The sequence below is a fragment of the Hippocampus bargibanti genome, linkage group LG08, assembly GCF_051943395.1.
Source record: "Hippocampus bargibanti isolate YZ-2025 linkage group LG08, ASM5194339v1, whole genome shotgun sequence".
In the NCBI taxonomy this organism is placed as follows: domain Eukaryota; kingdom Metazoa; phylum Chordata; class Actinopteri; order Syngnathiformes; family Syngnathidae; genus Hippocampus; species Hippocampus bargibanti.
Window position 1 is genome coordinate 2916162 of NC_142741.1, and position 15493 is coordinate 2931654.

The window sequence follows — 15493 nt, forward strand, 5'->3', positions numbered from 1 at the left end:
TTGCAATTTTTTTTTTCATGTTTTTACATCATTCATTGGTTATAGGTTGTATTTAAAATAATAAATAATATGATTCGAAATTATAATATTTTTCTAGTTAACATTCACTGCCAGATTATGTGCAAAAAATAAATCCACTCCAGGGCCAGGGCTTTTGTCATTTTCGAATATTGAGTTAAACATAAACATTATATACAATGTAAAAAAACAACAACAACACTCTCAACACATATTGAGTTTTAGGACTACATTAGCTAGCTTACCTAGCTGGCTATCTATTTGCTATCTGACTAGCTAGCTATGTAGCTGGCTATCTATTTGCTATCTGACTAGCTGGCTATTTATTACCTATATGGTTAACTAACTAGTTAGCTAACAGTCTAGCTGGCTATCTATTAGCTATCTGTTAGCTAGCTAGCTTTCTATATATTTGAGTTACGGGTTGAGTGAACGCTGGCGCGTGTCCTGTAAATCTTCCACTTGTGTTTTATTACAGGGGGGAAAAGAACTTCCACATCTTTTACTACATATACGCTGGCCTTTACCACCAAGACAAGCTGAAGGCTTACAGGTTGCCAGATCGGACACCTCCCTGGTTGCTCCTGCATTTCACGTGACGTCAAGTTTCACATATGGGTGCTCATATTTTTTTTTTTTTTTTAACTGCGCAGGTATATTGACAATCACCACTGCAAAGTCATGCAGGACATTGTGTCCAGCAAGCTGTACAAGGAACAGTTTGAAGTCATCCAGGAATGCTTCCGGAACATCGGCTTCACCGAAGAGGTACAGTGATACCTCAGTTTACAAACCCCTTGGCTTGCGAACTTTTCGGTTTATGAACGTTGAATTTCAGAAAATTTTACTTGGCATCCGAACTTTTTTTCGTACACGGAGCTGCCTCAATGAGCGATGTGTCGTTCGCGAATGAGCCCGTTCTTCTAAAAACAAAATGGCAGCCGACTGTTTTTGTCTTCTATTCCCCGCCCCCAGTCTTAGGTTAAAGCCACGTGATTGGTTAAGAACGCAGCAGTGAGGTGGGGTGGTTTAAACATTAAAGAGATAACCCGCACAAGCCATCTGTACACTTGATGCAAAAAGCTATCAACCCAGCTAAACAGAACACAATTGATGAACTAGATAAAATTATCACGGAGAAAGCACCTACGAGGGATCATTCCTCAAGATGGTGAAAGAAGTAGGTTACGTTCCTCATCAAATGTTTAATGCTGATGAAACCGGCCACTCCATTCCATCAAGCCATCAACGACCATCACAAAGGTAAATAACTACTTTATTGTACTGTACAGTTTATTTCTTTAATTATAATACCGTAGCACATTTATTATACATCCATATTATACATACATAAGGTATATTTCGTGTAGTTTTAAGGCTTAGAAAATTAGAAAGCAGAAAATTATGTTTTAGAGGGACCTGAGAACAGATTATTCTCATTTTAATGGTTTCCTATGGGAAATTAATTTTTGGGATAGACACTTTTCGGCTTAGACACTCTGTCTGGGAACCAATTAAGTTCGCAAGCCAACGTATCACCGTATTGCAGGAAAGAAGAATCAAGTTTCCCCCTCGTAGATGTCAATTGTGTCACTTTCTTCTTTCTGCTACGTATTGTAGGAAGTCAACTCTGTTTACAGGATTCTATCAGCCATATTGAACACCGGCAACATAGAATTTACCGCCATCTCGTCCCAGCACCAAACCGATAAGAGCGAGGTGCCAAACTCTGAAGCCTTGGAAAATGGTAAAAAGTGACAAGACATCCGTTCTTTTAGATTAGATTAGATTAGACTAGATTAATTTTGATTAGATTGGCTTTTATTATTGAGTGAACGTTGGCTGATAGCTAATAGATAGCCAGCTAGACAGTTAGCTAACTAGCTAGATAGCCATATAGCTAATAAATAGCCAGCTACATAGCTAGCTAGCTAGCCAGATAGCTAATAGATAGCAAATGGATAGCCATGCGCCAGCCTTCACTCAAAGCAGAATTAACTCAAATTACTATCTATTAGCGAACTATTAGCTTGCTATTTGCTATCCATTAGCTAGCTATCTAGCTGTTAGTTATCTTTTAGCGAGCTAGCCAACTTTCTATCAATGAGTTATTGTAATTGAAATGTTATTGAAATGTAAAAAAATAAATAGAAGGCATCCCACAAGGCATCTGTCCAAGTCTTCTTCTCTTTCCCCTCCTTAGCCGCTTCCCTGCTCAATATCGGGCCAGAGGAGCTCCAGGAGGCGCTAACGTCGCAGTGCGTGGTTACCAGGGGGGAGACCATCATTCGCACCAACACAGTGGACAAAGCGGCCGACGTGCGGGACGCAATGTCCAAGGCGTTGTACGGACGCCTGTTTAGCTGGATCGTCAATCGCATCAACACTTTGCTGCAGCCTGATGTGAACATCTGGTGAGGGAGAGACTTTTAAAGACGCTAGCTAAAAGTTAGCTTGTCCTTGTGGGGAGCTTTAGCGTTAAATAAGCGTAAAAATGTCAATGTTACTTTTTTTTGTACAAAATGTGATTTTTTTTTTTTCAATTTTTTTACCAGCTATCATTTGTTTTTTTAATCACCTAGCACCTATACAAGCTAGCTAGCTAGCTTTCTGTCTATTTGAGTTACTTCCGGGTTGAGTGAATGCTGGCGCGTGTGGTTGCCGCTGCTCACCCACAGAAAAACCTTATCCTGTGACTGTAAAGTCAGGATAAGGTCACATTAGTCACAGGATACGTTTTCTTTTCTGTGGGTGAGCGGCGGCAACCACACGCGCCAGCGTTCACTCAACCCGGAAGTAACTCAAATAGACAGAAAGCTAGCTAGATAGCTAAAAGATAGCTAGATAGCGAATATGTTTCCTGACTCAAATAGCTAGCTCTATAGCTAGCTACTAGATAGTTAGCTATCTAGATAGCTAAAAGATTGGTCCCACAAGGGGGAAATTTGCATTGTTAGCTAGCTAGCGCAAATCCAAAAATACTCTCTCACAATCAAGAAAGTCATTTTTGCCTGGGAATAAAAAAGTTTCCCATCATATTACATTTGATTTATAAGCACCTTTCAAAACTCTCAAGGTCACTTTACAGTCACAGGATACGTTTTTTTTTTGTGGGTGAGCAGCGGCAGCCACACGCGCCATGGTTCCCTCAACCCGGAAGTACAGTAACTCAAATAGATAGAAAGCTTGCTACCTAGTCAATATATAGCTAATATCTAGCCAGCTAGATAATTAGCCAGCCAGAAAGATTGCTATATAGCTAATACATAGCTAGATAGCTGACCAGGGAGCTAGTTAGCAAATAGCTAGCTAGCGAGTTAGCTCGCTAGATAGCTGGACAGCTATATAAATAAATCGAGAACTATTCACACTAAAAGAGACGTCATGGTGGAATGTGCATGTGTGCTACAAGCTAAGTTTTCAAAGCAAACGCGAAGCTTTAGCATCCATTGACAATAAGAGATTGTCTCACATTTCCTGTCGCATATAAATCCGCTTCAATTCCAAGCCGCGACAGTTACACCACATACACTTTTTTCATCTCATCGCAGTTAAGTTGAACAAAGATGTGGACATCCTCCGCTCTCACAAAGCGGTGATGACCTTTGTAAAAGTCTTCTGAGCTCAACGCAAACACGTCGAGGAGAATATAAATGCCAGTCCGAAAAAGAAAAAAAAAAAGAAGTCATTTTAATACATTTTTGATACCGATTGCACGCTGTGAAAATCATCTTCAGATGATTAAAAAGACTTCAGAGAGACTACAAAGAGGCTAACCATTGATCCGAAAGAATTCCTTCATAAATATGTGTGCGGTACGTCAAAGAGTCTAAAACCCAGATCCCGTCTCTTCTTTACACGCCTTATTGCCGTTAATAACTTGATAGCGATGGCGGAAAATGACCTCAGCGGAAGGACGTTTTATAAAAGCGCTACGAAAGGCACTAGGACTCGCAGTTTGTACATCTTGAAAATGAGTCAAGGTCAAATCAATACCGCGATACCTCGGTTTACGAACCCCTTGGTTTACGAACTTTTCGGTTTACGAATGTTACATTTATGAAAATTTTACCTTGGCATACAAACTATTTTTCGGGATACACACGGAGCTGCCACAATGAGTGATGTACATTCGCGAACGAACCCATTTTCCTAACAACAAAATGGCGGCCGACTGTTTTTGTCTATTCTCCGCCCACAGTCTTTGGTTAAAGCCACGTGATTGGTCAAAAACGCAGCAGTGAGGGGAGGTGAGGTTTACAGACAGAGAGAGAGACAGTGAAGCCGTTTTCCAAAAAGAAAATGGCTGCTGACTTTTTTTTATCCTCTATTCCCCGCCCCCAGTCTTCGGTTAAAGCCACGTGATTGGTCAAGAATGCAGCAGTGAGAGGAGGTGGTTTAAACATTAAAGAAACAGGCATACGACAGTAGTAGAGTTTTAACTTTGATAGTTCAAAGGCTGACTGCAAGGTCAAAATATTCCATCAATCAGGCTCCACAAACAACCCGCACAAGCCATCTGTACACTTGATGCAAAAAGCTATCAACCCAGCTAAACAGAACACAATTGATGAGGAACTAGGTAAAATTATCGCAGAGAAAGCACCTACAAGGGATCATTCCTCAAGATGGTGAGAGAAGAAGGTAAGAGATGAAACCGGCCACTATTCCATCAAGCCATCAACGACCATCACAAAGGTCAATAAAAGGACTTTATTATACTGTACAGTTTATTTCTTTCATTATAATACCATAACACATTTTTATACATAAAATAATGTACTGTATATTTTGTGTAGTTTTAAGGCTTAGAAAATTAGAAAGTAGAAAATTATGTTTTATGGGGACCTGGGAACGGATTATTCTCATTTTAATGGTTTCCTATGGGAAATTATTTTTTGGGATACACACTTTTCACCTTACACACTCTGTCTTGGAACCAATGAAATTCGTAAGCCAAGGTATCACTGTACACACAAAAGCAGAAACCATTGATGATGTGCTTTGATTTGATTTGTTCCAAGCTTGTGTTTACGACTTCGCGGCAAGCAGGCAAAACAGTATTTGGGTTGAACTTGGATTGTCATGAAAGTTTTATCAACATAAAATGGCTGCTGGGATTTATTCGCTGTGTTCTAATAAGTTTGTTTGTCCCGCTTTTTGTTGTTGTTGTTGTTGCTTTGAAGCGCCGCAGAGAGCAGCATGAATGTGGGAATCCTGGACATTTTTGGCTTTGAAAACTTCAAGAAGAACTCCTTTGAGCAGTTGTGTATCAATATTGCCAACGAACAAATTCAGTTTTATTTCAACCAGCATATATTTGCCCTGGAACAGGTGAGTTGAATATCAGGCCTCACTTAAAATTATGATAGAATTTAATTATGATGAAATTATCTTTTTTTTTTTTCAGGCATATGAGTGTGTTTATTACTGTGATTTATTCAATAGAGTCAGAAATCCAACCCAGGAGAGGCATTTTTTTTTTCTTTTTACTGGCCTCCAACTTTTATTAATAATAATAATCATCATAATAATAATAATAATACATTTCATTTATAAGCGCCTTTCAAAACTCTCAAGGTCACTTTAGTCACAGGATATTTTTTTTTATGTGGGTGAGCAGCGGCAGCCATATGCGCCAGCGTTGACTCAACCCGGAAGTAACTCAAATAGATAGAAAGCTAGCTAGTTAGCTAATAGATACAGCAATAATAATACATTTCATTTATAAGCGCCTTTCGAAACTCTCAAGGACACTTTACAGTCACAGGATATTTTTTCTGCGGGTGAGCAGCGGCAGCCACACACGCCAGCTTTCACTCAACCCGGAAGTAACTCTGAAGGACACTTTACAGTCACCGGATATATTTTGGATATATTTTCTGCGGGTGAGCAGTGGCAGCCACACGCGCAGGCGTTCACTCAACTCGGAATAACTCAAATAGATAGCTAGCCATCTCGCTAATAGATAGCTAAGAGATAGCTATCCAGCTAAATGGCGGTTCGAATGCGGGATGGAACTTTGTTTTGCTTTTACTTTGTCATTGATTAATTTTAGTTTCTCTTCTTAAAAAAAATATATATATATTATATATATATATATTATATATATATATAAAAAAGCTAAGCAGAGAAACTGCTTAGCTTATCTTGATTTACAGCTCATGAATTAGCTTTTAGCATGTAGCATTTACTCGACGAAGTGATATGGCACCCATTTTCTTTCCTTTTTTTCTTTTATTTTTTTATGTGGTTCAGTAGTTACGTTTTAAAACAACGTTTAGTCATAATTGTTCCTAAAAATAACACCTTCACAATTATTTGGATTGTTATTAGAATTTAGTGAGCCTAACTATATTTGCTATGGAGCCCACTAATCTACTTTAGGTTCAACCAAAACATGTTGTACAGTATATTACTTTGTTAGCATTATAGCATCATTGCTAATACTGCTCTTCGGATCTGTTTTGTGGTGCAAACTTCACATTATTTTGTTTTTGTAGCATCCACAGTACAGTCAATTCATTAGCTTGAGTGGATCAGGGACGTCATGCTGGAATGTGCACGTCTACTACAAGCGAAATTCGCTAACTATTAGCTATTCGCTAGCTCGCTATATGAATACTGTCGATAAAGTGTACAATGGATCCTTCCTGGTCTTTTTACATTATGTTCCTCACTTGAGCTATCTGGCTAGCTAGCTAGCGATTTAGCTGGCTACCTAGCTAGCTATGTATCTATTTTCTATCTGTTAGCTAGCTGGCTGGCTATCAAGCTAGCTATATATTTGCTATCTATAAGCTAGCCAGCAAGCTAGCTATTAGTTATCGATTCGTCTGTGAGTGTAAAGTGACCTTGAGAGTTTTAAATGGCGCTTAGAAATGAAATTTATTATTATTATTGTGATTCATCATGTTTTTATTTCACATCATTTTTTAACCTGTCAAAATGAGACAATACTGCACCATTAAAATGACAAGTCTGGGTTTTCCAAACTATTATTTCACAGTGTTTATATAAAAAAAAAAGTTTCTCTTCTATAAATACGCGACTGATGTAGGCCTTGCGCTTAGCGCAATAGGGATTTACATTTGGTGCGCATTGACTGACTTTATCAATGATTAATACATGAGGACGGGTTTAAATCCATCGCTTCCATTTTATTAATCCAAATATATATTGAAAGCAACTTTTGATGTGAAATTAAAGCCATGCAATAATATGATAGGACTCTGGGTTATTTGCAAATTGAAATAAATTATGAATAAGTGGCACTATTTGTTAGTTCCGAACTGTGTTATGAATTCAGTAAAAAGCTCGTATTATGCAAGCCCCAACTGTGTGTTTTCGCTTGATTAGAAACGTGAACAAATAATATGGCTTTAATTGGGTCATTTGGAGAACTCATTAACGAGATTTCCCGGGCTGTTAGATGGAATACCAAAGCGAGGGAGTCGATGCCAGTCTGGTAGAGTACGAGGACAACAGGCCCATCCTGGACATGTTCTTGCAGAAGCCCATGGGTCTTCTGTCACTGTTGGATGAAGAAAGCCGCTTCCCGCAGGCTACCGACCACACGTTAGTCGGTAAGGATGCACCGATTTACCGAAACTAGAAGCAATACAGTGATACATTGGCTTACGAACTTAATTGGTTCCCACACAGAGTGTGTAAGGCGAAAAGTGTGTATCCCAAAAATTAATTTCCCATAGGAAACCATTAAAATGAGAATAATCCGTTCCTAGGTCCCCATAAAACATAATTTTCTACTTTTCTAAGCCTTAAAACTACACAAAATATACCTTATTTTATGTATAATAAATGTGCTATGGTATTAAAATTAAAGAAGTAAACTGTACTGTATAATAAAGTCGTTTTATTTACCTTTGTGATGGTCATAGATAGCTTAATGGAATGGGGTGGCCGGTTTCATCAGCATTAAACACTTGATGAGGAACTTCTTTCACCATCTTGAGGAATGATCCCTTGTGGGTGCTTTCGCTGCAATAATTTTACCTAGTTCCTCATCAATTGTGTTCTGTTTAGCTGGGTTAATACCTTTTTGCATCAAGTGTGCGGGTTATTTGTGGAGCCTGATTGATGGGATATTTTAACCTTTCAGTCTACACTCTGCATTTGAACTATCAATGTTGAAACTCTCTCACTGTCGTCTGCCTGTCTAATGTTTAAACCACATCCCCTCACTGCTGCGTTCTTGACCAATCACGTGGCTTTAACCGAAGACTGGGGGGGCGGGGAATAGAGGACAAAAACAGTCGGCTGCCATTTTGTTGTGAGACACATCACTCATTGAGGCAGCTCTGTATGTATCCCGAAAAAAGTTTGTATACCAAGGTAACATTTTCATAAATTTAACGTTCGTAAACCGAAAAGTTCGTAAGCCACGGGGTTCGTAAACCGAGGTATCACTGTGTCTCGCTCAGTGTCCTCGTGTTAAATTCATGAGTTGTTTCTGTTCATGTTAACAGACAAGTTTGAGGACAATTTGCGCTGCAAGTACTTTTGGATACCGAAACGTGTTGAGCTTTCGTTTGGGATTCTACATTTTGCTGGAAAGGTAAGTTCGTAAACTCACTGAAATGAACTCTAATACAGTAAAGTCTCGTTATATCGATATTCAAGGGAGTCCGAAAAAATATCGATATAACCGGGACTATCGATATATCCGATATCGATATAACGAGACTTTACTGTAATAATAAAAATACATTTCATTTATACGCACCTTTTAAAACTCTCAGGATATGTTTTTCTGTGGGTGAGCAGCAGCAGCCACACGCGCCAGCGTTCACACATCCCGGAAATAACTCGAATAGATAGATAGCTAATAGATAGCAAATAGCCAGCTAGCTAGCCAGCTAAGTAGATAGCTAGCGATATAGCTGCATAGCCAGAAACAAAAAGAAGTGAAGAGAGGAAAAAAGACATTAAGAATAAAGTCATGAGAAACGACAAAAAAAGCGAAATGGGACGAAAGAAAGTTGATCTTAAAGAGTCGTTTAACCCTTTCAGGTGCAGCAGTTGCTATAGTGGGCAGCTTATCGTGTTATTAGGTTAGCGGGTGCGTGAAAGGGTTCATGTGATACAAGGAGAAAAACGGACTAATTTAACTCAAAAAAGTAAGTCAAACCAATATACAGTGATACCTTGGTTTACGAACTTAATTGCTTCCCAGACAGAGTGTGTAAGGCGAAAAGTGTGTATCCCAAAAATTAATTTCCCATAGTGAACCATTACAATGAGAATAATCCGTTCCCAGGTCACCATAAAACATAATTTTCTTCTTTATTGTTAGGAGAACGGGCTCGTTCGCGAACGACACATACAAAAATAGTTTGTATGCCAAGGTAAAATTTTCATTAGTTTAACGTTCGTAAACCGAAAAGTTCGTAAGCCAAGGGGTTCGTAAACCAAGGTATCACTGTAGATTAAAAAAAAATCTGCGCAGTACATGGCACGCAAAGTAAACTTCATAACTGCTCAAAATGCAACCACAACATTTCACTTTAGCTAGCTGACCATCTTCCGTTAAACACGACAGGTGATGTACAGCGTCAACGGATTCCTGGAGAAAAACCGAGACACTCTCCCGGCGGACATCGTCGTAGTGCTGAGAACATCAGAGAACAAACTTCTGCAACAGCTCTTCTCCAGTCCCTTAACTAAAATAGGTATGATATTCGTTTCAATTGTGAATTTACATTTTGTGGTAAAATTAAATTAGAAATATAAGAAATAATAACAAATAGGAATTAACTCTTTTTTTTCTGATGAAAGAAGAAAGTCGAAAGTTTCTTATGCTGCATTGAATGTTTATGTAGTCCTAAAACTCAACAATCTATGGGTCCTGGAATTTGAGTGAAAATGACAAAAACCCTGGCACTACTGGAGTGGACACATGTCTGGGATTGAATGAGCTAAAAAGATAGATTTATTTATTTATTTTCATTTAGTATTTATTTATTTACATGTGTTATTTATGTATTTATTTATTTTCATTTATTATTTATTTTCATTTAGTATTTATTTATTTACATGTTATTTATTTATTTATTTGTGTTCGGCCAGAACGGATTAATGGCATTTCCATTCATTTCAATGGCGAAAGACGTTTTGAGGTGCAAATAGTTTGGGTTATGAACTCGATCACAAAACAAATGAAACTCTTATCTCAAATCAAGCGCCGTAATCAGGAAAGTTTGAGCTGAGACAAAGTATCGCCATACAATGGCTGTATTAGCATTTCAATTGTGCTGTCGTCTGGAGCTTTCATACACGTGGAGGTAAGTGGGTCTCTTAAAGACGTGGAACTCGGTCGCCTCTTTGTCCCCCCACATCGACCCCCGCCTCGCTTTTCCATTTTGAGCCGCCGTGCGCCGTCCTCGGATAAAGCCGCACTCGCCATTATCTCTGGAAAAGGCTCAGCTCTCGGCGCGTTGCTCTGTTTTTATTTTCACTAAGCTGTCCCTTTTGGATTCCCGCTGCTCAACGCTTGGATATTTTCATGATAAGGGTTTCTAAAAACCAGAGGAGATGAAGAAACAGTATTTAGTGAGCACAAAAGCAACTATTCCCACCTCTTTTTAATATTGTTGTTGGTTTAATAATGGTTCTTAATGTGCTCGTCATTCCCCGAGCCGAGGCCTTGTGGTCATCGAAACTGCTGCTAGATGTGTTGAATAACAGTAATACCTCGGTTTACGAACCCCTTGGCTTACGAACTTTTCGGTTTACAAACATTAAATTTAGGACAATTTTTACCTTGGCATACAAACTATTTTTCGGGATACACACGGAGCTGCCACAATGAGTGACGCGTCGTTCCCGAACGACCCCGTTCTCCCAACAAGAAAATGGCAGCCGGCTTGTTTTGGTCCTCTATTCCCACGTGATTGGTCAAGAACGCAGCGGTGCGGGGGAGGGGGTTAAAAATTAAAGAGACAGGCAGACGACTCGTTTCAACTATGATAGTTCAAAAGCGAAGTGTAGGCAGCAAGGTTAAAATATCCCATCAATCAGGCTCCACAAATAACCCGCACAAGCCATCTGTACACTTGATGCAAAAAGCTAGCAACCCAGCTAAACAGAACACAATTGATGAGGAACTAGATAAAATTATCGCAGAGAAAGTACCTACAAAGGATAATTCCTCAAGATCGTGAAAGAATGTTACGTTCCTCATCAAGTGTTTAATGTTGAGGAAACCAGCCACTCCATTCCATCAAGCCATCAACGACCATCACAAAGGTAAATAAAATGATAGTTGCATTAAGTTCATCCTGTCTACTTGATATCTAATTTAAAACAGATTCTTATCTTACAGACAGTGTATTGTCGGTGTTCAAATACCTGACATGTTTCGGCGTCTACCAGAGTGATACTCTGACAAAGGCGGAGGTAGACGCCGAAACATGTCAGGTATTTGAACACCGACAATACACTGTCTTTAAGATAAGAATCTGTTTTAAACTAAATAACATGAGTTTATTGTACGGTACAGTTTATTTCTTTAATTATAATACCATAGCACATTTATTATACATAAAATAAGGTGTATTTTGTGTAGTTTTAAGGCTTAGAAAATGAGACAATTGTGTTTTATGGGGACCTGGGAACGGATTATTGTCATCTTAATGGTTTCCTATGGGAAATTATTTTTTGGGATACACACTTTTCGCCTTACAGACTCTGTCTGGGAACCAATTAAGTTCGTAAGCCAAGGTATCACTGTATTAGAGTCACCCTTTTTTTTTTTACTTCAGCTAAGCCACGATATGTGATTTACCGTCTTTTTAAGGAATCCGTAAATGCTCTCTTTCACTCCCGGTCGCATTAAAAGAAAAGCTTTAACCAACAAAAGAGACCTTAGCGGAGTCTAGAACTCTCCTACGCAATGGGCGTGTAAAAACTTCAAGTGCAGGTGGTGCACAAGGGAATCTTCCGCCACCCGCTTTTTCTTGCAATTAAAAGCTTCGGGGGGTGGGGGCTAATAAACGTACAAAAAGGAAGTGAACGCGGACTAAAAGTGTGCTGTAATGTTTATTGGTGACATTGTGTCAATGACGTCTAAAAGCTTGTTGATTTCATGCTGTGCCACTTTACTTTTGCTTTGAACCTTGTTGGTTCTCAAAGGAGGTGATCGTTCTACAGAATGAATCGAGGGAGAGAAAGAGAATTTGGAATTTAATTTGGAATTAATTGTTCAGGCCTATTGCATACTGTCTTAAAAATATATATGTATATACAGTAAAGTCTCGTTATATCGATATTGGATATATCGATAGTCCCGGTTATATCGATACTATTTCTATGCACGCACTGAGAAAATTACATGCAAACAGGGTCGGATATATCGATAGTCCCGGTTATATCGATATTTTTTCGGACTCCCTTGAATATCGATATAACGAGACTTTACTGTATTTTAAATTAGTCCTGAAAAAGATCGGCTGCCATTTCATGAGAAATATAAATACAATTTCCCTTTCACGCTATATTTTCTGTTTCGGGGAAGTGACCCCCGTCTGGACTGTAGGGATAGATATATACAGTGAGTCCTCAACTTACGAACTTAATTGGTTCCCAGACAGAGTGTGTAAGGTGAAAAGTGTGTATCTCAAAAAAAAAATCCCATAGGAAACCATTAAAATGGGAATAATCCGTTCCCGGGTTTCCATAAAATATACTTTTCAACTAAATAAGCCTTAGAACTACACACAACATACCTTATTCTATGTATAATAAATGTGCTATTGTATTGTAATGAAAGAAATACACTGCATTGTATTATAAAGTCACTTTATTTACATTTGTGCTGGTCATTTATGGCTTGATGGAATGGCGTTGGAGGTCGAAGGTCAAAGGGAATTGATGTTTGGAAAGAGAGGCGCATTACATGAGGACTGTAATTAAAGAAATAAACTGTGCTGTAAAATAAAGTTTTATTTTCCTTTTTGATGGTCGTTGATGGCTTATGGAAGGAGAGTCACCTTCCATAAGGACTGTTGGTAACTTAACCTCTGGTGCTCTTCGGTCGTGTGCTTCCGCCGAAGATCACTCCGCCAGCCGTGGTGGGTGTGTATTATGAAAATAGTCCTTATTATAAGGTTTAATTTTCATAAATTTGACGTTTGTAAGACAAAAAGTTTGTTAGTTGAGGTGTTTGTAAGTTGAGGTCTCACTGTATAGGGCCAAAACTACCAGCAAAAAAAAAATTGCTGACAAAGCCTCTTGGATAAGAAGCGAAACAGCCGACACCTTGAAAGAAGTACATATGACGTCCGAAGAAACTTTCTCATCCACTCCATCTACTTTTTTCTCCAATTACTCAACAGCATCGACCAAATGATTAGCGTCGATGGTGGCTAACGTCACACGGCGGTGCAACATCCTTTCGCTGAACGCAACGCCATGTTGTGTCATTTCAAAGCAATTACAATGCACGTTTTGTGATTGATCTGCTATGACAGCGTTTGGATGACATTTAAATCAACACCCCCTCGAAAGACATCTCCAGGCGTGCTGGGGAGGGTGTCGGCAGAGTGGGGGCGTTTCATGACGGCTTTAATCTCATTTGCTTGGCTGCTGAGTTGAGTTTTCAGATCTACATGTTCAAAAAAAAAAAAAAAAAAAAAAAAGAGTGGCAGAGGGCTCACTTGAACGTCCCCCCCCCCAGTGTTGACACGGACTATTCTTGTCAATAGAAGCCTGATCTAAATGCTAATGCTAATCCAAAAAAAACAAATATTTTTATATATATATTTTTATATACAAATATATTTTTGTTTTTAACTCATTCACTGTCATTTCCCGAGTATGAAAATCTTCTGACTTATGATTTCTGAAACTAAACATGGATTTTATTTATCTGGCTAGCTGGCTACTTAGCTGGCTATCTATTTGCTGTCTATTAGGTATTTAGTTAGCTATCTAGCTAGCTATCTATTAGCTATCTAGCTAGCTTTTTATCCATTTCAGTTATTCCGGGTTGTGGCTGCCGCTGCTCACCCACAGAAAAAAATACTATCCTATGATTGTAAAGTGTCCTTGAGAGTTTTGAAAGGCGCTTAGAAATGAAATGGATTATAATTGTAAAAACCCTGGCACTGAAGTGGACACGTTTTTTTTTTTTTTTGCACATCTGGCAGTGAATGGGTTAATTTATGGCCCATTCGAGGTGACTTAAAGGACAACTGACGCCTCCGGACAAGTTGTGTCCATAATTTGTCAAATCACTTCAAATGACTTCTACTGAGCGCATTTTACAAAGATTCCACCGCATATACAGTAAAGTCTCGTTATATCGATATTCAAGGGAGTCCGAAAAAATATCGATATAACCGGGACTATCGATATATCCGACCCTGTTTGCATGTAATTTTCTCCGTGCGTGCATAGAAATAGTATCGATATAACCGGGACTATCGATATATCCAATATCGATATAACGAGACTTTACTGTAGTTATATTTTACGTTTTAAGACTCGTGCTGAATATTCAGGAAGTCTTGTTTTTGAGTTGGTGACGATTCCTGATGTGACGTCACTGAAGGAACGCCCCCGACCGGGAAAGCGACACACAATGCATTTTGGGTACTTTGTTTGGTCTGAAGACATCGTGTTGATGGCGAAATTAGAAGGAAAACATAAATAACACGATGGTGAATGGTTGTGTGTTGCACCAAGACTACTATTTGATACTAGTTGACACAAATTCCCAGCAGACAAATCAGCCCATTTCCAATGGAGCTTGGGCGCCATCTTGTGCATTTTCTGGGTCGCTACATTGGAGTCCAGACGGCTCGAATTGATACGGAAGGACTTCTTTAATCGATTACAAACATTTATGCTTTCCTCTTCGGAACTATTTGAATCATATTCATAACTGGATGAGTAACAAGAAAGCATCTTATCCGATTTTTTTGATTCTCGAGAAAGGCGAAGACGTCCTGGCGTGACGTCACGAACAAAGGGGGCGGGACCTTCTGAAACTTGCCATTTCCGAGGTCATTTTGAAGTAGTTTTGGGCCACAAGTCATTTTGATTGGTGTTTTGCATTTGACGAAAAATATCAGCCTGCGTGTTTTGGGTATTTTAGATGCTATAAAACAATTTTCGGATGTCAGTTAGGAAACAAAAAAAATGGTGTCGGTTGTCCTTTAATTCTGTGCGCAATATGTTACTGAAAATCGAGCTATGTATGTTTTTAGTCGCCTGCCCTGACCTTTAGTTCCCCTCACCTTCCTTCTCACCATCTTTTTTTAATCACTTTTTTTTCCTCATTTTTTTTTCATCTACATTATTAGAGACTTCAAGAAAGCCCCTTCGCCCCCCCCCCCACTCCACTCTCAAAGGACAATTCTTCCTCCACCCTTTTTTTTTTTTTAACTTCCAGACTCATTCGTCTATGTTTGAATTCTAATAATCCACCTCATTAGAAAAGTTCCCGTCTGGA

At 38.9% G+C, this 15493-nt stretch overlaps 1 protein-coding gene across 7 annotated transcripts in view; it reads left to right on the forward strand.

Moving 5' to 3' along the window:
* Positions 1–15493, forward strand: part of myo3b (myosin IIIB) — a 93534-nt gene that overhangs the window by 29485 nt on the left and 48556 nt on the right. For all 7 annotated transcript variants that reach the window (XR_016115718.1, XR_016115719.1, XM_089002204.1 and 4 more), the window contains 8 exons: positions 497–595; positions 672–786; positions 1639–1765; positions 2222–2432; positions 5205–5352; positions 7451–7604; positions 8508–8596; positions 9581–9710. Coding sequence is in view for 5 of the 7 variants with exons in the window: in XM_089002204.1 (XP_088858330.1) it covers positions 497–595; positions 672–786; positions 1639–1765; positions 2222–2432; positions 5205–5352; positions 7451–7604; positions 8508–8596; positions 9581–9710 (1073 nt within the window). In the remaining 2 variants the exon portion in view is untranslated. The remainder of the gene's footprint in view (positions 1–496; positions 596–671; positions 787–1638; positions 1766–2221; positions 2433–5204; positions 5353–7450; positions 7605–8507; positions 8597–9580; positions 9711–15493) is intronic.